Source organism: Canis aureus, chromosome 32 (assembly GCF_053574225.1).
Source record: "Canis aureus isolate CA01 chromosome 32, VMU_Caureus_v.1.0, whole genome shotgun sequence".
Classification (NCBI taxonomy): domain Eukaryota; kingdom Metazoa; phylum Chordata; class Mammalia; order Carnivora; family Canidae; genus Canis; species Canis aureus.
The window spans coordinates 33,474,360-33,499,300 of NC_135642.1; the positions used below are offsets into that span (position 1 = coordinate 33,474,360).

General features: G+C 39.6%; 1 protein-coding gene and 1 non-coding gene across 39 annotated transcripts in view; both read right to left on the bottom strand.

The window, feature by feature from the left end:
* CSNK1G1 (casein kinase 1 gamma 1) overlaps positions 1-24,941 on the bottom strand; it is a 169,357-nt gene that overhangs the window by 34,750 nt on the left and 109,666 nt on the right. For 24 of the 38 annotated variants that reach the window (XR_013370435.1, XR_013370436.1, XM_077881427.1 and 21 more), the window contains 7 exons: positions 13,958-14,041; positions 12,091-12,242; positions 10,189-10,423; positions 5,043-5,128; positions 3,144-3,228; positions 2,740-2,888; positions 2,001-2,108 (listed from right to left, as the gene is read on the bottom strand). Coding sequence is in view for 36 of the 38 variants with exons in the window: in XM_077881427.1 (XP_077737553.1) it covers positions 2,001-2,108; positions 2,740-2,888; positions 3,144-3,228; positions 5,043-5,128; positions 10,189-10,423; positions 12,091-12,242; positions 13,958-14,041 (899 nt within the window). In the remaining 2 variants the exon portion in view is untranslated. The remainder of the gene's footprint in view (positions 1-2,000; positions 2,109-2,739; positions 2,889-3,143; positions 3,229-5,042; positions 5,129-10,188; positions 10,424-12,090; positions 12,243-13,957; positions 14,042-24,941) is intronic. The other 14 variants (XM_077881435.1, XM_077881441.1, XM_077881442.1 and 11 more) reach the window with 3 other exon arrangements.
* On the bottom strand, positions 11,974-12,081 carry LOC144303692 (U6 spliceosomal RNA). Its single transcript, XR_013370671.1, has one exon. It is a non-coding gene; the product is annotated as a U6 spliceosomal RNA (small nuclear RNA).

Below are 24,941 nucleotides of genomic sequence, written 5' to 3' on the forward strand. Positions count from 1 at the left end.
TAGATCTTGGGTTGTTTTATTATGATTGATTCAAAATACTAAGATTTTTCTATCCGAAAGAACAGTAACTTCATCCAATTACCTTCTGGAAAATTTGTAACAATTTGCGGAGTCCAGAGCAATGTATGAGAGTGGCAGTTTATGCACTCAGCTATACTTTTAACAAGGGAGGGCAAAAGAGAAAAACTGCAGAAGTCAACAGTACTCTGTTGTCAAATCAGAGGTCAGTCAAATCATAATTCTTAGCCAACTACTTTGATTAAAGCGTATAACTATGGACCCAATTAGTGTACATGATTTGCTAACCCCTACCTTTTTGCCTATCTACTCTCTCTTTTAGCTACTAATACATAGATTTCCTTCTTTTATACTTTTTTTTCTTACCAAGCCATTTTGCTACAAGTATATACTTATGGTGAGTCTATCTGTTATTTGTATATACTTCACTTTACCTATATGTGTATGTATTTCTATGTGCTATGTGGTTTCATATGTACATCTGAGATAAATGTTTTTGCATTTTATTATAAAAATATTTGTGAATATTAAAAAATGAGGTCAGGGGTGAGGACAACAAGCTAATTTGATAGGTGATAATGACTGTGTGTGTGTGTCTGTGCGCGCATGTGTATCTGTTTATTATCCTTTGTTTATTTATCTACTAGGGTCCTCAGTTTTCTCTTAGCAATGTGCAGTTGACTCTTGAACAACATTGAGGTTAGGTGCATTGGCCACCATGAAGTCAAAAACCCCCATATAACTTTTGACTCCCCCCAAATTTAACTACTAATAGCCTATTGGTGACCAGAATCCTTACCAGTAATATAAACAGTCAATAAACACATATTTTGTATGTTACATGTACTTACAATAAGGCTAACATACTATATACTGTACTTACAATAAAGCTAGAAAAAAATGTTACTAGGAAAATCAAGAAAGAAAACATTTACAGTATTGTACTATATTTATTGAAAAAATCCACATATAAGTAGACCCACACCTCTCAAACCTGTGTTGTTCAAGGGTCAATTATATATGATATAAAGATGAAAGTCGTCATTTTACTTCCCAATCAGTGATCCCTTTCTTTAAATGTTGTCAGATTAGTTGATTTTTGTGTGTTTGCCTCTCCTGTCTTTAGGCTGAGGGAAGCCTCTCACACTGACCACTAGTTTTTCAAACTATGAACACTGAAGGACTGATGACATGGCCTTCTCTGGAGTGGCCTAAAGCAAAGCTGAGTCTTCACTACACCATCTCAGATATTGGCAAGTTCTATAATTAACCTGGGAACAGGGGCAAAAGGGGGAAGAGAGGTGCCAGTTTATGCCTACGTCAGCTGAAGTCTAAATTACCTACTCTTCTTTTCTTATAAAATTTTTAAAATTATATTTATATATTTTTTGTTTATTTATTTATTTATTTGAGACACACACACACACACACACACACACACACACACAGAGGCAGAGACATAGGCAGAGAGAGAAGCAGGCTCCATACAGGGAGCCCTATGTGGGACTCGATCCCCAGTATTCAGGATCACGCCCTGGGCCGAAGGCAAGCGCTGAACTGCTGAGCCACCCAGGCATCCCTTACCCACTCTTCATAATCAGCCAAAACAACAACAACAAAACCCTCAGCATTGGCAAGATTGACACACTGGACTGCAGATGAGGCTCAAAATAGGCTTCTCTGTTCATCCTGTATGTTCAGCAGGTCTTTCAAGGCTGTGGCAGACTTTTCTTTCAGCCAACAGACTTGGACAAGCCTAAATTCTCTCGACTGGATACTTGATGTAGGTCACCCAGCTGCATCTCAGCAGCATTACAAAGCCCTGAGGGATGCTGGAGGGCCGCAACACACCACTGAGAGATGGCAAGTTCTTTGTCTTTAATTTCAATGTATACACTGAAGCAGAGAAGCTGAAGACTTTCAGTGTTTGTATTATCCACGAAGAGGAAGAATGTCTGAAATAACGAAGGCCCAGCACGTACCTGATTTCGGAGAGGCTGTTGTTGTGATGGCCGGTCCCTGTGGGTGTGGCTTTCTCGTGTTATTGCAGACGCACCAGAATCTACATGAACTGACCCTACTGGCGTAGGCTGGAAAGACAGAACAAAACATCAGATGGAAAATGGGCCAACTTAATGCCTCCACAAAGGAGAGCATCATTCTAATTGTAATAAAACACTAGTGATTATTATTTTCAGCCACCAAGGGCAGTTTCCACTTTTCTTGTCTTTTGTTTATCTGCAAAAGGGAGGCCGCCTGGTCCTCAAGAGCTCACTGGAGAGTAGCTTACCTTGGAAAATAAGAAAAACATTCTACAGTGATGTGTTAGCATGCTCTTAGGCACTGTGGACCCCTGGCCAAAAGAGCCAATTCGAAAGTTTCTTATGGGGCTGGGTTCTATCTACTCTGTAGAAGTCAAGTACCTTATCAGCTTATGTAGCACCAGTTTCTGGATCATTCAAATGAAATTTCTTCTTAAGAATTGGCTTAAGTTCTGCTATCTTAGGACATACTGGTCATAATCTTAAAAACATATAAAGGAGTTGCTCTTATTTCCTAACTCTAGTAATTGCAACCTATGGCAATCACCCTGAAAAGGTTGGCAAATGTAAAGTCTACAGTCAAAGGAATGTTTTTTCTACAGACTCAAGCAGAAAGTCTGGCAAGTCAAGTGGTGAGGTAGCACTGGTTTAAAGTGAGGAGGTAAAACAGGATACTTACAATGGGCCTTCCAACCCAATCGTAGGCGTAGTCAAACGTGTAGCCTTTCCTTTCAAAGAGGTCTGTGAAGAGGGTCCGTAAATACTCATAGTCAGGCTTTTCAAAGAAGTCTAATCGCCTGACATATCGCAGGTAGGTTGCCATTTCTTCTGTAGAAAAGAGGTGAAAGGCCATGCTCATGAGTTGAATGCTTCCCATGGCGAGAAGCTCTGGGCCAACCCAGGAATATCTGGTGTTTTCTTTTTGGCCCAAGTGAAAGTGATAAAACCTGTCTTGGTCTAAATGACAATAAAAGGAAATGTGAATTTTCTGGAGAGCACCCTTATCTAGAGATACCAAGTCATGGTCTCCACCTACTTCAGCGCTTCAGTCACACTGGCTGGACTGTCCTTCTAGCATCCTACCTGGAAAGTTTTCACAGAGAGCTTCAATGGGAGTGTTCCTTTTGGTGTCACCAATTTTTTGATATCTCTCTTTTAATGTATCAGCCTGTAGAGTAGAGAGAGAAAGTTATTTGGAAAGAGGTACCAAGTACGGGAGGTCTAATACGTTTGGGGACGTGATGGTTGTTTAACTCAAACTCGCAAGATTTGCTATTCTCAGTCTTCTTTCTAATAAATAAGAAATGTAGTAGAGATGATGTACTTAACATCTGCTCTGTTCTGGAAGGTTTTCCTTCTAAGTATATTTAGTTCAGATAAACCCAATCAAATGTAATGAGATGAGGGGCTAGGATAACAAAGTAAAAATATCGTATGGCAGTATTTTCAAAAGGTTCAAAAGTGATTCAGCCTTCCCCCTCTTAGATCAGTTCTATGATAAGATAAAAAAAAAAATACTGCTAATCCAAGCGGGGGCAGACAGATAGATAGCTCGAAAGAATATTTACTGTGAAGCTGAACAGAAAAAAAGAATAAGCAGTAGAAACACGTGCCTTTCCACAGTGTGCTTCTAGAGGGAAAAGTGTTATCTATGATAGAGGCATGGCTACCAGACAGGTTTGATATATGTCAGTGGTTCAAAACAGCCAAGTCTGGTTTGCTCGGGATTATAGACAGAAGGCTCCTGGAGCTTGGACCAACATGGTCTCAAGGGATGCTCGTGAGGCTCTCGCTAGCCTGCTGCACCCAGATTTAAGGAATAGTGTTCTAAAGTAAGTTGGAGGAATTTTAGATCTATGACTGCCACTAAAATGATTTGTGGACCATGGGAAAGTTTCGAACAATTAATAATACACAAATGCATTGTTTGGCTATGTGATGAGCAAAGAGTGTGAAAATCTTATCTGACAGCTATTAATACCAATGAGAAGATATATATATGACTAGGAGAAGTTAGGAGGTGTTAGGAGAGGAATTTAAGAGGAAAGAAATAAAATCTTCCTAAAGGGAAGGGGCAAAAGATTTACTTTTCAGGACAACAGACCAGAAAGCACAGCAAATGAATCATTCTGTCCTTCTGTAGGGAGAGAGGGAGGGGGTTAGGGGTATAGAGGTACCCAAAACTATTTAGTTTTTTTCCATACTAACACGTTGAAATAAATTACAACTCAAAAATATGTCTCACATTTAACTATCTAATGGGACTTAAAATGGCTGAGAGGCTCACCATTTCCTACTCTAACTAGCCAGAGGCATGAAGTAATTGCAGTGGTTATAATTATTATCAATAGTTACCTTGAACACAAACGCACTGTACAGATACCTAACTATGGAAGGCTATTTAAACTACATGCTTCCTAAGGAATGGCTAATGTCTACATGGGCATTTACTGAATAAAACATGTGAAATATAACATTAAACCTTCATTTTTGTTTTAGTTCAGGTGGGCCCTTAGCCTACAGACTAAGAGGATGAACAAATATTTTCTAGTTCTCCTTAGGGGCACACCCAGCCCTGCTGGCCTTGCTGGTAAAATGTGTAGCAGCTGCTGTCATCAATTTGTTCCAGAAATTCCCTAGCACACTGGGAACACTCTTCCTGCTACATAATGGTAGTGGAGGAGGAAAGTGACACAGAGAAAAGCAGCACTGCCAAGGCTGGGAGGGAACAAGGGAAGAGATTATGGAAAACCCCAAAACAAGGAAGAAGGATTCAGAAGGGGAAGACCACAAACGTAGGTAAACCAGAGCTCCCAAAGCCCAGGGAAGCATTTATCATAGACTGATGTAACTAGTCCCTGCTTCTCATCTCTAGCCAACCCATCTTCCCGACTGTGCTTCTTAGAGACATCGAGTCAGCAACCCCTCCATTAACAACTGCATATTGAAACAAAGCCCTCTGCTGAACACTTTCAAGGATACCTTGAGTCCTTGCCAGGGTAGGCTGCCTCGAAGGAAATACATGAACATATGGCCTAGGGCTTCCAAATCATCCCGCCGGCTTTGCTCTAAAAGGGAAGACAGATCACACATTATGTTTGCAGTTATTAAAGCAAAAAGGGGTTCAAAACCGAGTAATCCCTTCAGAAAACCTTCTGCTCTGGAAAGGCTCTGCTTACTCATTCTTTGTGCAGCTAAACCAGGGATAGTATTTTAGATCAAAACCAAAAAACTTTATGTACTTCCTTTGCTGTCACTGGCAAGTAAAGAGGAAAAGAGTTTCCTAAACTGAAACCAAATCCAAATCACTAAATGGTGAGTAACCACCCCTCAGTCATTGCTGTCACCTTCCTGAAAGTCAGGTAATTTAAAAGAAATTATATGAAGATATATTTTCACATATTTGGCTACAGTTACCCTTTGGGTTACCATCACAGAAAGTGAGAAGCAGATTAAATAGCTAAAACTTTTAAACAGTCCATTCTGGGATCCCTAGGTGGCTCAGCGGGGATCCCTGGGTGGCTCAGCATTTTAGCACCTGCCTTTGGCCCAGGGTGTGATCCTGGAGTCCCAGGATCAAGTCCCACATCGGGCTCCCTGCGTGGAGCCTGCTTCTACCTCTGCCTGTGTCTCTGCCTCTCTCTCTCTTTCTGTGTGTCTCTCATGAATAAATAAAATCTTAAAAATAAAATAAAATAAAAATAAAGTCCATTTTGGCTAGGCCTGCAGAGACACAAGCTGTAGAATGCCTAGCACACATGGCTAGTACTTTTAATTCATCGTAAAAATTAACAAATAAAATTTAGTTTGCCATAAACATCAATGTAGAATCTCAGCTTCAATCCATCTGTACCATGTTCCATAGCCACCCTAAGAAAAATTTAAAATTTATTATGGGAGGTGCCCTTTATGGGCACATAAAACAGGATCCCCACATTCTGGGGCCTTATCATGTAAAACCAGTTGTTAGATTTTTCTTTCTTTTCTTTTAACTGGAAAGACTAAGATGGCAAAGAACTGAAGAATATTTAATAAAAAATGTCATTTCATCTCATAAAACATCCACTACCATTATTGGCAGAATGAATGTAAGTAGTACATGCCCCTCTATTCCTTATTTGCCACTTATGGCTCATCTCAGACATCTTATGTGTTTATGTCTCCAAATGAAGTTTAGGGTTTTATCAAGAGAAATTAGAGAGACAAGACTAAGGGGCTACTCTACACTCAATCACGCTTTGTGTAGGAAGGAAAAATCGAAGAGGCAGGGAGGCAGGGAAAGCTACTCAGCTCAAAATACAAAAGTACAATATGTTTAAGGACTGCCTCCAATTATGGGAAATGTGCATGAAAAAGAGTGAATAGAACTCTACAGGGCAGAGGAGGAAAGAAAAGGCAACTTTCTAAATTGCAGTTTGAACACGGTTTTTGGCAAGGTGGTCAAGTATTGGGAAAAGGGAGGCACCCTGACTAGAGAGAAATAACAAAAATGAGTGGATGCACATCAATTGAAATGGTCTTAAAAAGAATGAAATAAAACAGCAAGACCAACAGAAGCTTTTGTCTACACGCTTGCCTGAGATTTGCAACAAATTTTATATATAATTGAAAACAAAAAGCCACTAGATGAAAAGAGTTTGTTAGCAGAACCTAAAGACACACGAATAAAAAAGAAAGTACAAGCAGGGTGAGTTGAGGCCTCCTACAAAGCAGGGCAGATAGAGAACCCACACCCTGCAGTTTCTCACACTGTATCACACCTACTCATTGCCTTTCCATTTTTATATCCACTTCCTGTAACAAGAGGCCCCCTTGATAATAAAAAATTCACTGGACAAATGGTTGCACTTTTGTCAGTTGAGCACTAGAGGGCAAAACTCTCCACATTTTCAATGCCGATCAGCATTTGAGAAAAAAGCCCAACTTCTCTCCATAGTAAAGCCCATTATAAAATGTGGTTTTTTTTTTTTAATTAAAACCATCCACACCTAAACCCACTGGAATAACTAATAAAATAGTTTTCCAAATACTTAGCACTATGAAAAATAGCTGTGGAAATTATAATCATAGGAAGATCAATGGCTCCTGAGTCAGGTTATCTAGCTCCTGGCCGATTCTTTCCATTAATTGATCCATGTGAAATTAAGCATAGCCAAGTCATGTACTTTGGGCTGCAATCCGCTCATCTGAAAATAAAGTGGTTGATTTAGATAATCTGAAAAGTAATTTTCCAGTTCTAAAATTCTAAAGTAATTAATCTATGATAATTTGAGCCATTAATAATCTATAATTTAAACCTTCTACCCCTCAATAAAAAGAGGGGTAGAAGGCTTAAAATAAAGCATGAAGAGTCATGCTTTATTTCCTTTTTTTTTTTTTTTTAAGATTTTATTTATTTATTCATGAGAGACACACAGAGAGAAAGAGGCAGAGACACAGGCAGAGGGAGAAGCAGGCTCCATGCACCGGGAGCCCGACGTGGGATTCAATCCCAGGTCTCCAGGATCGTGCCCTGGGCCAAAGGCAGGCACCAAACCGTTGCGCCACCCAGGGATCCCTTATTTCCATACTTTGAAAACTTCACATTCATGTAATTCAGTATTTCCACATGCCCTCATTTTTTTCATGAAGAAAGATTTTTTTATTTTGTTTTTTTTTGGTTTTTTTTTAGAAGAAAGGTTTTAATATGAGTGGGACCAGTAGCACCTAGAATTCTTCACACCATAAAAGCCTGGTTTCAGCCATTCAAAAAGATGCTTGGTTTACATGTGTCACATCCCTGATTCTAGGTCAAATATACTTTGCTGGAAGAAAGGGGCTAGGTGCCCCATTGTTCTCATCCTAACCTCAACTGTTAGAGAATACAAAATAGGCTACCTTAATCAGCTAGAAGGTAGCTAATCTAATGCAGTCATGTCAGGTTTGGGAGGCTGCTTCCCTTATTCTCCCTCACAAAATTAACAGGCAATTCGCTCCAAGGCACTTGAAGATACACTTCTTTTTATTTTTTAAAAGATTTTATTTATTTATGCATGAGAGACATATATAGAGAGAGGCAGGGATACAGGCAGAGGGAGAAGCAGGCTCCATGCAGGGAGCCGGATGTGGGACTCGATCCCCTGTCTCCAAGGATCCCACCCTGGGCTGAAGGTGGCACTAAACCACTGAGTCACCGGGGGCTGTCCACACTTCTCTTCTTCATTACAACATAGAGAATGCTACACATTTAAAAACCGGTATGATTGGAATTCCTATGGAAACCTCTCTGCTTTGAGACCCTGACCAGAGTTTAAAGGGCATGTGAAAACCATCAATATGTATTCTCTGTAATATGGAGAGGACAAAATACAGTGACAGGTTTAATGTGACCTGGAAAACTCTGGAACTCAGGAAGTTCAAGCTTGGAGAAAACTCAAAAGTTCCAACAGCAATAGCTACGCCAAGAGATGAAAGAACCCAGTCTGATGACCATGTGTACTTGAAACATATTTTATCAAATAAATATATGGCAACCATTTTGAGTCTTTGCTACTATTATGCACTATGCTAAACCCTTTACATGCATTATCAGAATCCTATAGTATAAGGTACTATTATCATACTCATTTCATAGATGAGATAACTGAGGCTAAGAGAAGAAGGTTACTGGACCAAAATCACATAGCTTTAAGTGCAGGAGCCACGATTTGCATCCCTTCTTTATAACCATTACCTTGTACCTTGTACAAATATAACACAGATACCCATCCCTTGTCTCTTCTTGCCTTTCCTGACAAGAATTATAAAATCAGAACATGAATTGCTGTACCTAGGGAGCAGGCATTAGAACAACTTCTACAGTCTGTCAGTTAAACCAAAAAATCATGTCTTTACTATTTACGACAGTCTGTCTCTTAGTAAAAAGGAAGGAAAAGGGAATACTGAACACTATGCAAGAGATCTGTGTTACATATACTACCCATTCAACCCATAAAACACATCCTTATGAAATACTACTTTCATTTTACAGATAAGTTTCAGGAAGATTAAGCAACTTCTCCAAAATGACACAGATAGTAAGTGGCAGAGGACTTTCTGGTCTAATCTTAAAATATTACATTTAGTTAAGTGAGGATTTCCATATGGTTACCAAAAAAATCCTGACAGCTTTCATGATTTCAATTCAAGTTATAACACTTTGTAATATAATTTTTACTCTTTACTAACACTAGAATCCTCATCTGAATACCTAGGCAGTTTACTCAATAAGGCAACCTTGCAGCCATTTAAAACACTTATTAGTGTATAAAAATTCATTAATATCTTAACACCCAATATAATTAGCTATGTCTAGGAGTATGGAACTTGAAAATATTATTCTGCTTACATGTCTACTTTACTCTCAAGAGTGGTGATTTTCAAACATTTTAAAAAATCACTGTGGAACCTTTTCTACTATAGAATCTTCCAAGGAAGGCCAATATATAAAATAGATAAAAAGGGAAGTTTTTCTGGAGAAGCTAGTGAGGGGCCGAGGGTCTTGTCTATTTGGCCTTCCTTAGGCTTCTCGTTATTTATTTATTTATTTTTTTGGCTTCTCTTTAAATATTCTCCTCTGGACTAGTTCCTCTAACAAGTAAGGCCTCCTGCCTTGATTAGAGCTTTTAGCAAGGATTTGTATAAATTGTCTATCTTGAAAAAAAGGCAAGACTCATATATTTTCAGTGAATAAGACATAGGCTTTTCCTCAAAGCCAGTATTCCTGGAATTATGCACAGTGACCAGAAGCAGAGTCCATGTTTTAGGGACACACTTCCCCAATACAGATACCAACCAGCACAATGTCCTTTCAGAACTGTCATATATGGAGTCATTCATCTGTAAACACCAAATTTATCACTAGACTTACTAAAATGCTATCATCTTAATACAAGAATTCAAGTACCCACAATACTGAGAAACTAAGTCGTCAACAGGATACTTAGGAAAGTCACTAATTTACCACTTTAGTTTCTCAAGTATAAAAAGCACTTGCCTTGTGAAGCAATAAGAATCACAAGTCATAATGCACAATGAGGACAAAAGTAGCATTGGAATAAAAGGTTATCTTAGGGACCCGCCCTTTTCATGAAGCAGAAAATAAACACACCTTTGCCAAGATGTGTGTTGATAGACATATATCTTGCAGTTCCAGTTAAACTTTTGTGCTCCCTATAAGGTATGTGTTTTTTGGTTTCAGGGTCAATGTATTCCTTGGCCAGTCCAAAATCTATAATGTGTATAACATGCTCTTTCTTATTGCCTTGTCGGCCAATCAGGAAGTTCTCTGGCTTCACATCTCGGTAAATGAGATTCTTTGAATGCACATATTCCATTCGAGAAAGCTAAAAGAGAAAAAACATCAATGAAAATACTCTAAAGAAGTTTATTGAAAAAAAAAAAAACATCAAAATGTGTTTTCTTTTATCAGCCCAAGGTTTTAACACTGAAATAAAAATATAACTAATTTCTTCTTCACCACTCAGTCACTTCATGCTTATAAACCAGTAAATATTCTCTGATACAAAGATATACATAATATCCAGATAAATGAAAACGGGACAGCACTGTTCAGCTAAAATATATAGTTTTACCTCATAATGTTACAATTTATAAATGATGCATGGAATTAGGTGTTTTTAGGGTACTTTAGAAAATACGCGTTTGAGAGGCAATAGTATGTCCAGCCAGGACTAGTGTTATTGGCCTCTGGAGACAGGTGCCACTGCCACATGCACCTCCTGCCCACACCTTCCTATCCTCAGTCAGACAGGACTCCCCAGCCTAGTTCTCTCTGTTGCAAAAATATGGGAAGTGAGGTCCAGAAAAGTTAGTACTGGACCGATTTCATAAAGCTAATTAGCAGCAGAGGTAGAAGTGTAGTTTTTATGTGAAAATAAACCAAGCCCCAAATGATAATCATAAAATTGTTTCAGGGGCATCCGGGTGGCCAACTGATAAGTGGCCAACTCTTGATTTCTGCTCAGGTCATGATCTCAGGGTCCTGGGATTCAGCCCCACGTTGGGCTCTGTGCAGTGGGGAGTCTGCTCGGGGATTCTCTATCTCCCTCTCCTGTCCCTCCTCCCGCTCACATGCACATGTGCGCTCTAAAATAAATAAATCTTTTAAAAAGTTATTTCACATTTCATTAGGTTTTATTTCCATCTATGATACTTTTCTACTTAGCACAGAAAGGGAAGCTCAGGCATCTGAATTTGGGACTCAAAAGTCAAGGTCAAGGTCAACTTTCTAACATTTCCAATCTTTTACTGTAAAGTGCGTGAGACCATCATCATTTCAGACCAATAAAGATACATTTGCATCTTCCTCTAAGGGACTGACAAAATACTCAAAGGAACTGCCTTAACTGCTCTTGAACTGGCACTGGTGTGTAATCTGGTTGGAGTAAGAGAGCTGTCTCTTCAGCTCTACCAGTCTCTGTGAGAAATGGAGGCCAGAGAACTAACACAGGCTCTTGGTCACACAGCTTGGGAATCTGATTGTTAGAGCAGTGGGTTACATCACCAACCCTTTCTTGGATGCAAGGGTGAGGGGAGAGTACAGTACCTTACAGCCATGTGCTTAAAACCTATAAATAAAACATCAAGGAAATTACTTGCATTTGTACAATTTCACCTAATCATCCTCTTTCTTCTCAATCTAAATTATATGCTTCCACTTCAGTTAAGGGCAGGGTGTTGCTCCAAGGTGCAAATTCTTAAAATAGAGCACACAAAAGATACACCGTGACTTCTCTAGGTTAACCCTTTTTGCCTGGCCTCCTTTGTAGAATGTCATCAATCCTCTGAGCGTGCATTCACCAGGTGTCACTACAGCTGAGAAAGCACTAAAAGGGGCACAAGGATGTAGCTGGGGAACCCATCTGTCTTTCTGCAGAATAGCAATGCCCACTTACCAATTGCATGTCATCCTTGTGCAGGGGCCATGCTAGTAGTCTCTGTACCATTTCAATTTTAGTATATGTGCTGCTGAAGTAAGCACCCCACTTACCAATTGGATGGCTATCATCAACACCGTCTTCAAAGTAAAAGTTCGGTCACAGAGGTCAAACAAATCCTCCAGGCTCGGGCCGAGGAGCTCCAGCACCATGGCATTGTATTTCCCACATGGTCCAAAGTAATACACCTGTGGCAGACCTTCACCTGCAAGCAGGGAAGAGATGGGGTACAGAGTGGGGGACACAAAACCCAAAATATGAGGTCGCTCCATCAGCACTGAGTAGACAGACAGAAAGTGCAATTTGTGAGATGTCCATTTTCTTTCAAAGTCCTCCTGGAGAACCAGAACTGAGCACAGCAGCTTCAAAGGGAACTAATAATGGGCAGGAAAGGCGAGCCGCTGCACAATGGCCTCAAATAAGCAGCTATTTTATACCAGAGTGACAAAGGTATTTCCACTGCTGTATAAGACAGAGAATGGTTCCTGATCCATTACTGGATCAGAGCATAAACTATTCTCCCCCAAGGAGGCCTGAAAGTACACAGTTATAAAAGGTTCAAAAGACAGCTCACTGTGTTCAAAGGCCAGCCCAACCGGCCCTGTGGCATTAGCTGTGGTTTCCTCTGTGCTCCCTATGCTTACTGCCAACGGCACACGTAGCTGTTTGCAGCTGGCACCCCAAGGAGAACTTGGACTGAGGGTTGAGGTCACAGAGGGTGCAGCCTGACCCTCTTCTCACAGGCAGTCTCTGTACTTTCCTGTTTTCTATCAGCTGGGGCAAAGTCAACACACAGGGTTTGGTTACTGGTAAGTAATTCTGAAAGGAAGGGGTGTGTGTGGTGGGGGAGACAAGGCTGGGCTTTCCCCAGATTTGAAATTCATAGCTCTGAGGTGCCAAAATCTAGACTTTCTCACCTAAGTGGCAACTTGCGAATGAATTTCCTTTTTAAAGTGTATTGTAAATATGAAGCATTCAGCAAATATGTGTTAAATGGCACCATGTGAACAGTAGATACGAACAAGACTACAGAACATTTTAAAAATCTGTTCTCGAGCAGAAGCACTTCCATCTTACACATTTATGTATACCATGGCGTGCAGTTGCTTCTGCCTACAAGTTTTTTAGACAACATTCTCTCCATCTCTCTCTTCTCTTAATATGTACAGCAGGATATAAGCAGAGGTGATTCTCTCTGCTATAATCTGAAGGCTTGGGTCTCTGCCTCTCCCTCCCCAAATTCCTATGTTGAAAACCTAATGCCCAATGTGATGGTTTTAAGAGGTGAGGCCTAGGGGTGACTGAGTGGCTTAGTGGTTGATTGTCTGCCTTTTGCTCAGGTTGGGATCCCAGGGTCCTGGAATGGAGTCCCGCAGCAGGCTCCCCGCGGGGAACCTATGTCTCTGCCTCTCTCATGAATAAATACATAAAATAAATACATAAAATCTTAAAAAAAAAAAAAAAAGAGGTAGGCCTTTGGGAAGAAATTAGATCATGAAGGTTCTAAGAACCCTCGGGACTAAGATTTGTGCCCTTATAAAAGAAACCCTAAGTGCTCCCTAGCCCCTTCCACCATGTGAGGACACAGCAAAAAGGCAGAAGAGGGTCTCTGCCAGAACCTGACTGTGATCAACACCTGATCTTGGACTGTGAGAAAGACATTTCTGACTTTATAGAGCCACCCAGTCTATGATATTTTGTTACAGCAGCCCAAAGAGACTTAGACAATATCTGAGACTTAAACCTCTAGCCCAGCATCCCCATCCTTATCCCCAGGAGAAATCTGGTCTATGTGGAGTTGGTGCAATGTCGTTGCTATGCCATGTATTTCATGCCTCTCTCTTGTGCTGCTGGCATCTCTTGTTCCATCTAGGTCTGAAGCAACTTCAGTGTTTTGATATGTTCATCCCTAGCTCGTACCATCGAATGTAGTGTACTCTGCTCCTGCCAGCTCCATAAATATCCACTGAATTGTCCTTGTGGTTGTTTCGATTCTCCCTATCTCTAAAAGGAAACAAGATTCAATTTGAAGTGTCTTTTTCTCCCCTGTTGTTCTGAATTCATTTTTCAGTTTGTTTAAAGTACACAAAACCTAACACCTGTTCCCAATGTGTCCTGCTGAAAAACCAAAGCAGAACACCACCGTAGAGAGTCACTACTTTTATTAATCAGACATTTGGGAGATGCTAGTTTGGGGACCTTTCAAATTTATATCCTGTATAATAGTTTTTGATGTCACTAAAATTTGATTTTCCTAAATATTACATTCTTCAAAACAACTTTGTGGCAGATCTGTTAGTTGCCTGCCCAGTGTCCATTCTCTCCTCCCTTCCTTACTTAGTAAGAAAACTTCTAATCACTGGAATAGCAACCTTCCCAGTTATAACTTTCCAGCCTCCCTTGATAACAGGAATGACCAGTGAGGTAGAAGCAAAAATTGCTGGATAAGTGGTTCTAGAAAAGCTCTTTCATGGTAGCTGACACAATTTGGAGGTATGCTCTCCTCTGATGATGGCTCAAGCTCCAGCAGCCATTTAGAACCACCAGACACTTTGAGGATATCATACAGTGCCAAGAATGAATGGAACAAAAAAGAAAAAAGTGAGTCCCTGTTGACGGTGAAGTAATCAGTAGTGTTGGACTTCCCTTCACACTAGACTTTTTAATCTAAAAAAAAAAAAAAAATCAATTTCTACCTTGACTGAACTGTTATTTGGATCTTTTTTCATAGCCAAATCTAATCCTAATTAATAAACATATTATTCTTTTAATTGGTTAAATTGCTAATCTGGGCCCAATATCCTCCTTCTGAAGTACAAGCTAGAAGTCAGGTCTGCTTAGAAATATAATACTGACATAACTTCCTAGACTTGCTGACAATACTTAAGGATCAGTTTAAATGAGACAAATGATCATTTGTTCTTGACAATCTTTGTCTTGTTTCTGACAAATCTAGGCATCTCTTGTCAGAAATTTCCATGTTTACTAAGAAGTCACAAAAGCATTCGGGGTAATGTCTATAATTTCTAACTATGAGTTCTATCACTCATAACTCCACCCTAGTACCTTCAAAGATGTGAGGTGTTCCTGCTGGTTGCATTTTTGCTCCTTGTATTAAATACCCTGACACTTCACAATACTCTGACAGGCTTCAGATGCTTAGGACAACGTCTAGATTCCTGAGTAGCTTGCAGCTTTTCTCAAAGATGGACTAGGTTTAAGATACTATTGTAGGAAGGGCTCAAGTCAGTCTTTGATCTAGTATTTGGTTCTGCTACCAACCCTGAAAATTCTTTCATGTCTCTCTGCTTTTCATGTATAAAAAGGAGGGGTTTAGACTGGTTACCTTTTTTTTTTTTTTAAGATTTTATTTATTTATTCATGAGAGACACACACAGAGAGAGAGAGGCAGAGACACAGGCAGAGGGAGAAGCAGGCTCCATGCAGGGAGCCCGATGTCGGACTCGTTCCTGGGTCTCCAGGATCACGCGCTAGGCTGTAGGCGGCGCTAAACCACTGAGCCACCAGGGCTGCCCTGGTTTCCTTTTAAAACCAAATTCCTGACAATAGCTAGGATTTCCTTCTAGCTACCTTCTAGGTTCCTCTTTCTAAAGCCACAGAATCCATATGAATGAAGTATGCCTCCATCTTATACAGAATACGTGTGGGTCAAATTAGAATTAAGCTGGTAGTGGTAGTCAACTGGAAATGTCTCTCTTGAAAATACCTTTAAAACTTTAAAAAACAGATGCAGTGACTTCACTTCAAAACTACTAACCCCGAACTTATGGTAGTGGATGTAAGCATGATTCCACAAGTCATTTTGAAGTGTGACCTTAGCTGGAAAACTCTGTATCTAGAAGGTAGAAATAAAGGGCACTGCAATGTTTTATGACCAATACATATATTATGAGGACTCAGAAAACTGATCAGTCTCTTTCAAAAGTTCTTTCACATCAGAATATCCAGACTTAATATATTTTAACAGGAATCATTTTAAGGCTATTTAAAAGACTTGTCTGTTTAGTTTCTTAGGTTTTGACAGAAAACGTGCCAAATATAAAAGTCTCTTTGGGAGATGGAGCCATAATTTATTAGAATTATCTGTACAGGAAGATGCCCACGCAAGTTCCATTCTGTGCCTAGTTTTTCACATGACTTCCCATAAGTGGCCAGTACTGGTGATGAAAGACATGGACATAAGCCCACTAAGAAAGTCTATCTCTTTGGTCAGAGATTAGCACATGCTAATGACTTATCCTGGGCTGCATTTAAATGAGAAATCCTGTATGTGCTATTTCACTTTTCTTCTGCAGAGCCATCTTGAATTCACTGCTCAAGAGATCTTTAATCAATCAACATTATGCTGTGAAATCCTTTAATAAGACTGGGGGGGGGGGGGGGGGGCTAGAGCCCTAAATGCAACACAGCTATAAATGTGGTAAACAAGGTACTTCCTGGAAGTAAATATGAAGTACTGAGAATGAAGTGAGAGAGGTGGGCAAGGCAGACATCCAATGAAGTCTTTGATCCATGAAATCTCAGAAACTAAGGTAGTTTAATAATCTCTCATCTGCTTTGAAATAAATCATAAATAAGATCTCCTTCCTAGGGATCCCTGGGTGGCGCAGAGGTTTGGCGCCTGCCTTTGGCCCAGGGCACGATCCTGGAGACCCGGGATCGAATCCCATGTCGGGCTCCCGGTGCATGGAGCCTGCTTCTCCCTCTGCCTATGTCTCTGCCTCTCTCTCTCTCTCTCTCTCTGTGTGTGACTATCATAAATAAATAAAGAAAAAAAATATTAAAAAAAATAAATAAAATAAAATAAAATAAAATAAAATAAAATAAAATAAAAAAACAAAAATAAAAAAATAAACCAAAACTGCAAGGTTAGGTATACCCTGCACATGCTATCTTGTACATTTTTGCAGGGTACTTTGAAACACCTTTCCCATCCATCAATAACAAATTCTTATAAATCCTGCTGGACATGCGGCTCACACATGTATCAAGTCGCACAGAACAGGAAGTGAGATGCACAACATGACATCTAATTTTCAGTCTGTCATAAATTTAACTTGGGTTAAACACACCAAACCAAGGATAATGGCTTCTTTATCATCTAAAGTGTTAGCTAAAAAGATTCCATAAAGCATTATGAACAGTAACTACTCTAAGTAGAGATATTTTTAAATGCACATCAGGCTGAGAACTGAAATAGAACCACCTCGAAGCTTTTGGCAATTTGATCACATTATTGCCTAATAATTAGCCTTTCACTCTTTTTGAAAAACTAAATTACCTAGCTGTGAAGCAAGTTCAACTAAGTCCCATACCTATATTAATATCTGGATGTAAAAAATAACACCTATATTAATATTTCCATAAAAAATAAGTATACGTAGATGCTGACTGCATCTGAAATCAGGGCTGGAGAAAACCTTTAAGAACATAATGACCTTGGCAGTTCCCTTCTTTTGTTTACACAGTTTGATTTTTTAATTTTTCCAGAAAATAGGACAGTTTTTCTCCAAAACTTAACTGTCTCATGGTAGCTGTCTTCTAGTACAACTACTGAATGTTCTTTAGTGTCAGTCAGTGATCAGGAAATTACTGTTTACATGGTGAATTATCATCAGGATTAATGATGATATTAAACAAGTCCATTTAACAAGAAAGCAGATGGAATAGGGAAATAAACAGGATGGTATTCCATAAGAAGTAAAAGGTGAAAACAAAAACAGCCTTTAAAACTCAGAAAATAACTCTATAAATGCCTCTTTACAGTATGAATCAGTTCATATATGAATCTATTCAAAATGCTGGCTTAATAAAAAAAAACAAAAAATGAAAACAAAGCCCCAGCTAGACCTAGAATTAAGGAATCAGGATTGCTTTGTCCTGTAACAAAAAATGTTTTATAATCATCTTGTTCACAGGCCACTTGGGAATTTGAATATTGCTAAACATATGCTGCTAACATGAGCTCAAATTTGTATGGTTGGGAAAGAGAAGATGAAGAAAGGCAAGAGCAGATGAAAAATCTCACGTTCCTGAGCCCAAAAATTGTGCATTTATAGTTTCTGTATTACACACACACAATTACCAAGGCCTTGAGCCTCAAAGCATGTTCAAAGTTGTATTCATCCCAAGGAGCCAGGAAAGAAAACCTAAGGTGGGAGAACAGATTTTTTTCTGTAATAGCACCTAAGATAAAAACTGTTTAAAAATGTGTTGTGTATTGGGCTTGGGTGGGGGTGGGGTATCTTCTGTCTTTGCAAAAAGACTAACTTAGCTCAGAACTGGTAAAAACTTACAGGACAAAAACCCAGTCTCTGAAAAATTTGCACTTTCTTTAGTATTGCATTCACAGTTCCTATGATTAAGTTATAGATACAGAATATCTACTGAGTTTCAAATGCTAAAAAGAGATATCCAATTCTTAACACACATCTGAGCAACAACTACAAAGTCAAGAAAGTTCTAGCAAGCACTTAAAAGGAATGAAAGAAAAAAAATGAGGCCACTCAAAAAATAGTGAACCCCTTCTTGACAATCTTGTCCCACTCCCACTATACTTTCTTTGTCCATGTGTCTGTCCTCCCTTCTAACAGAAGACCGTCTGAACACTATGACTACTATGTGTTAATTATGCTTATATGCCAGTGCCTAGCACTGGTCCAAGCATATGGTAGATAAGGGCAGGATAAATACTAAGTAAATAAACAACAACAAAAAATTCAATGAAATGCCACTTGAGTTTTCTATTTGGAATGTACAATGCCTACCTCAAGATGCTAAAATGCACATATACAGAGCAAAAACAACTTCATCAGATTTTAAATGTGCAGGATGTGCTAACAGAGTTGATACTTATGGGTAGTTCTTGTTTGTTTTTCATAGAAATGACCTTTTTTTTTAAAAAAAGCTCTACTGGACAAGCCACCACTATGAAGATTCCAAGTAACTCAGAATTACAGTATTTCTACATTGGTTTTCTTTTGTGTATATTCTTCCATGATGGTTGTACATGGTACCTGCAGTTTTACCTTGCTATTTCCACAAGTGGGCGAACTATTTAGAACTCTTCGTTTTAGTTAACAGAACCAAAAGCTACACATAAACAAATGCTTCCCCTCTCTCAAAAAAGCACCTGCTCAGGACGCCTGGGTGGCTCAGTGGTCAGCATCTTCGTTCGGCTCAGGGCGTGATCCTGGAGTCCCAGGATGGAGTCCCACATTGGGTTCCACAAAGGGAGCCTGCTTCTCCCTCTGCCTGTGTTTCTCTGATGCTCTCTCTGTATCTCTCACGTATAAATAAAATCTTTAAAAAAAGCACCTGCCCACCCAAAGAGATTAAATGACCAACAAAATGAGTCATCTGAGCCATTTAATGGGCAAAGGCAGTCTGATGACATCTTCATAGCCCTTTCTTCTCCTACATCGTTCATTTTATAGACCAGTTCTTTACTTTGGTCCAGGCTAACTCGGAATTACGTGGTCTTTTCCTTATGTAAGCAGCCCTTTTCTGTTACTTGTCATCCTGTGAAGAAAACAGGACAACTAATTCATTCCATTTTACATATGAGTTGGAGACCCAGACATGTGTGACCCTTCCTAGGTAACAGGGCACCCAAGTAACACCACCAGATCTCTGGACTCCAGATTCACTACTTTCTTCTTCCATTAAGTTGCCTACACCTCAGTCTCTGTTCTCCTTCCCATTCATTCATGTGGCTGCCAAAGTTATTTTCTACACTCCCTATCCTACCTCTTCCAAACCACATGCTTTTTTTGGTTAACATTTACTTTTTCTAGCAAATCTCTGTCACTCTTCTAGGATATAAATCCCTTGCCATATTACAAAAGCAGCTTAATTTGTCCTATCTTTTCCCTGGGTTCCCATTATTTTTATATCAGCTCCATGAATACCATCCTTTCAGCTTTCCTGTCATATATCCAGCTTCTATGGTTCTTGAGCTCTGTCAATTCCAGTCCCTGGTCCTGAAGAGGGGCAACCTGGGGCATTACTTTTTAAATTATGAAAGTGATATATACACATTCAAACAATCAAATATAACAGCAAACCAAAAACAGTACAGGAATATATGAAGAAAAAGTATTCACATCCATAACAGATTAGATACATTGACATAATGAAGAATATTTTTCTGCAACTTCATTTTTAATTTAATATTATATAGTAGGCATTTTTTCTTGTCATCTCATGAATATATCTCATTCATTTTTTTAAAAGATTTTATTTATTCATGAGAGACAGAGAGAGAGAGAGAGAGAGGCAGAGACACAGGTAGAGACAGAAGCAGGCTCCATGCAGAAAGCCCGACGTGGGACTTGACCCCGGGTCTCCAGGATCACGCCCTGGGCTGAAGGCGGCACTAAACTACTGAGCCACCTGGGATGCTCTATCTCATTCATTTTAACAGACACAGAGTAACCCACCCTATGATCTATTACATTTAAGTTTTTGTTAGTACTGATGGACATTTAGGTTGCATCTATATGATCTGGTGTTAGAATTAGACATAGTGAACTATTGCTTTGGCTGACCTGCATCCTTTCTTCCTCTGATAACACCACTTGACTCTTCCAGTGAGGAAGCACCATTTCCTCGATACTACTTCATATCGTTAAATTGGGGTCAATTCATTTCCCACTGCCATTCCAAGGATATGACTCAAGCCAGGTAAATCAAAATATTCTATCCCCTTGCCTTGGGGAACTGGGTCAAGGATGGGAGCTTGACCCATGCCAGTACAATAAGAGTCAACTCTAGGACTTTTGTGGAACAACAAAGAAAGAGGACAATTCCTCCCCACCTCTGCCCTCCCCTCATTGCTAAACTGGAAGGAGCTTAGCCTGGAGCTACCAGAGACTAACTACTACATGAAAACAGGGAGACTACCTATGAAAATGAAACACAGAGAAAGCAGAGCTGAGAGACACAGAGACAGATAAATATGTTTCATAACCTGAGGATTGAGGACAGTGTTGGTCCTGGATCTGGCCTGCCTGAGGTGAGAATATTGCTGGACTTATCAGTTCCAAGTTCTTCCCATCTCCTTGACACATCCCTACCCTCACCCCCAAGTGAGCCTGAACTCTATCATCTGAAAACGAAACGAATCTAGACAAATATGCAAATAATATAGCAAAAATCCTTGTGCCTACATTTTGGGACACAAATAAAAATGTATCTCTCTCTCTTTTTTAAAGATTTTATTTATTCATTCATGAGAGAGAGACAGAGAGGCAGAGACACAGGCAGAGGGAGAAGCAGGCTCCATGCAGGGAGCCCAACATGGGACTCGATCCCGGATCTCCAGGATCCCACCCTGGGCTGAAGACGGCGCCAAACCGCTGAGCCACCAGGGCTGCCCAATACAAATGTATCTTGAGGGTAAAGTTCCTTAAGAAAAAATGTTGAGTCAAGAGGCATGCATATTTAATATATGCATATATTTATATATTTCACTATATATCACCAAATTGCCAAAGGTCTAAATCCTCACCTGTCCCTGGTGTATCACTAGTTCTGGGCCTATTTTATTTTTTTATTTATTTAAAAAATATTTTATTTATTTATTCATGAGAGACAGAGAGAGAGAGAGAGAGAGAGAGAGGGAGGCAGAGGCAGAGGCAGAGGGAGAAGCAGGCTCCATGCAGAGAGCCCAATGTAGGACTCCATCCCAGGATCCTGGATCACACCCTGAGCCAAAGGCAGACGCCTAACCGCTGAGCCACCCAGGCATCCCCTGAGCCTATTTTAAATACAAGTCATATTGCTTATCTAGGCCCACGGAGTATTTAAAAATGCTTTCAGAACCTGCCTTGATGGGAGGTTATGAAGAGTTTTTATACAGGTTCTCCCATTTAATCCGAACAAGTACATATAGGTATTACTATTCTCATTATATAGGTAAGGTAATTGATCTGAAGTGACTTGCTCAGGTCATATAATGAGTAGTACAGTCAAGACCTCCAAGTTTCAGGCTCTCTTATTATATCACATGTACGTATCTGTGCTCAAGTTCACACATATCTAGGGTGGCAGTTAAGTTCTACTGGGATGCATTACTTTGATAGGAGATTAGCTGATTTTGTAGAGATTCAGTAAAACATGTCCTGTATATGAACCTAATGGACAACCATGAGATACTAATGATATTGATACGTTATAAACACAAGCTATAAAGAAAGAGTAATATTTCCCTTACGAAAGCACAGGTAAGATTGCAAAAGTGCAAAAGTGCTCTTTTCCTAATACAATTACCAAGGAGTCAATCTTCAAATGAAGCCTATTAATAAATTAAACATACATATCATTTAGGAATTCAGAAGGCAACTTGGCAAATGCTTAGAATAACACAGAAAGTATAAAAAAAAAAAAGCAGATTAGCATTTGTTTTCATTAACTTTGGGCCCAGTGCTCGCTTCGGCAGCACATATATTAACTTTGGGCCCATTTAACAAATTGTTCTCAGAAGTTCTCTGATTAAAACAACAAAACAAAACCCACTAAGGCATACAGTCTAATCACAGCAAAGAAACAGAGTGTCCCCTATTACTGAACTCTGTTAATATTGTAAAGCCCTTCCTTAAACATCAAAATAGCCCTGGGAGAATAAAGAACCAAGTGCTACCCTCATTTTTCTGCACGGAAATGCAGAGGTTAAGTGGCTTGCCACAGAACAACCAGTCAATGTAACAGATGCTACAACCTGCCATTCTTTTCTCATTTGAGCCTTCACCCAAATCTCTCTCCAGTCAGAGCAGATGTGACCTGATGGTACATTCAAGATGACCTTATAATTCTGGTCACTGAGGAAGCATGAAGACTTACAAGGAAGCAAAGTGAACTCATTTATCTTACTGATTTTCAGCAAGTCTGAGGAATAAGTGCTACAATGTTCCTGCTTCCAGTTTCAAATTCAATTAAGTTCAAAGAGTCTGGTGCTGAGTCTGCCCATTCATCCAACATCACAAGTGAGAACAGAGTGCTACAGGGACAGTAGAGAGGGGCATCTAACCTTGACCGAAGGGGATGGGACAGGCTTCACAGAGTAAGGGCCATGGGGTAGACTTGAAGGGTGGTTAAGAGCTGATCAGGCTGGAGGGGACAGAATGAATCCTGCTGGCTGAGAGAGCAACAAGCATATAGGAGCTAAAGGCACTGAACTGAAAGCATAGAGGCCAAAGGTCTCTGAAATTAGAAAAACTAAGAGTATTTTGCTCTCTACTGGAGTTCCTTTTAATTCTGAACAACCAGTTGGTTTAACAAATGTCTCTAAAAATTATGGCCGAGGTCATTAATGAAGTTGAAGAGGCAGCGATAGTGGAGTAAATAAAAAGATCACAGGAATAAAGAGAAAAAAATAAAGATTTCATCTGAGTATTATACACCCATATTGTCACATTTTAAGATTTTATTTATTTATTTGAGAGAGAGAGACAGAGAGTCAAGAGGGAGGAGAGGGAGAAGCAGGCTCCTGACACGGGGCTTGACCCCAGGATTGTGACCTGAGCCAAAGGCAGACACTTAATTCACTGAGCCATCCCCCCCAGGTGCCCTGCCTTAGTATATCTTTAATAATAGTTTCACAGTAAGTATTTTAAGTATACACTAGGTACATACCACTGCATTATAGCAGCACGCACAGAAATACAATGCAAGCCATGAATGAGAACCATGAGTTTGATTTTAAATTTCTCTAGAAGCCAGATCTTAAAATTAAAGGAAATGGGTGGAATCAAGTTTAATATTATATTTAACTCATATCCAAAATATCAACATTTCAACACATAATCAATTTAAAAATTACTGAGATATTTTACATCCTTTCAGAGGGGGAGGAGGACAAATCTTTGAAATTCAGTGTGTATTTATACTTCCAGCATATTCAGATTAGCTTTTGGTTCTAATTCAGATTTTCCATAGGCACATGGCTCAGGTCTCTAAGGAGTTTTGAAAGATATAAAGAGCCTGGCTTATGCATAGAAATGGTACAGGAAAGAGGTTCTAAACTCAGCAATCTGCATGACCCCTAACAAGGAGCCTTCTCTACTTCTCCAGCCTACAACTCTCTCCTTCCTCTCAACTCTCCAGAACTGCTGTTTCTGATCATTGGGTAGTCTCTCTTTTAGGAAATAGTTAAGGGCAGTGCCTACTCTTGTTCACCACTGTATCCCCAGGGCTTAACTTCAAACAGTACTTAACCCAAGTGGGATGCTCAACGAATACCTCTTTAATAAATGCATGAACAGACACATAGCTGCCTCTAGGCCTTAGCTTATTTTGCACTTGGAAGGCTTTCCTAACTCTTCTATTTGAACATGTCCAAGTAAATCATATCATTTTTTTTTTTTTTTTTTTGGCAAGTTCAGTCCCTAGCTATCACCCTCTGTATAAAGCCTTCCTGGTCTCCCATTATTAGTAATCATTTCTCCCTTCAGAACTTCCTTATCATTTTATATGTACCTTTTAATAAACTAATATTCCACTGTTTTTGTTTGCATTATAGTTATTCACATACACTAGTGAGCTCCTTGAGAGTAGTACAATACCTCATAATAAACATACTGGAAACTCAGTAAACATTACATTTTCTTTTTCTCTAGTCTTCTGAAGGGCAGAAACTTTATGATTCATAACCCTGTGGCCCTCAATTACTCAGCATAGTGCTATGGATACAGCTGATATTCAACTTTCATCTCCTTGCATTATGGCTAAAGTAATTATTAGCACAAGATCGCTATCAGCTGGGAAGGAATGATAAATTAAAGCAATATGAAGGATAAAGAAAGAGGAAAATGTAGGGTGCCTGGGTGGGGCAGTTGGTTGGGGATCTGGCTCTTGGTTTCGGCTGGGGTCGTGATCTCGGAAT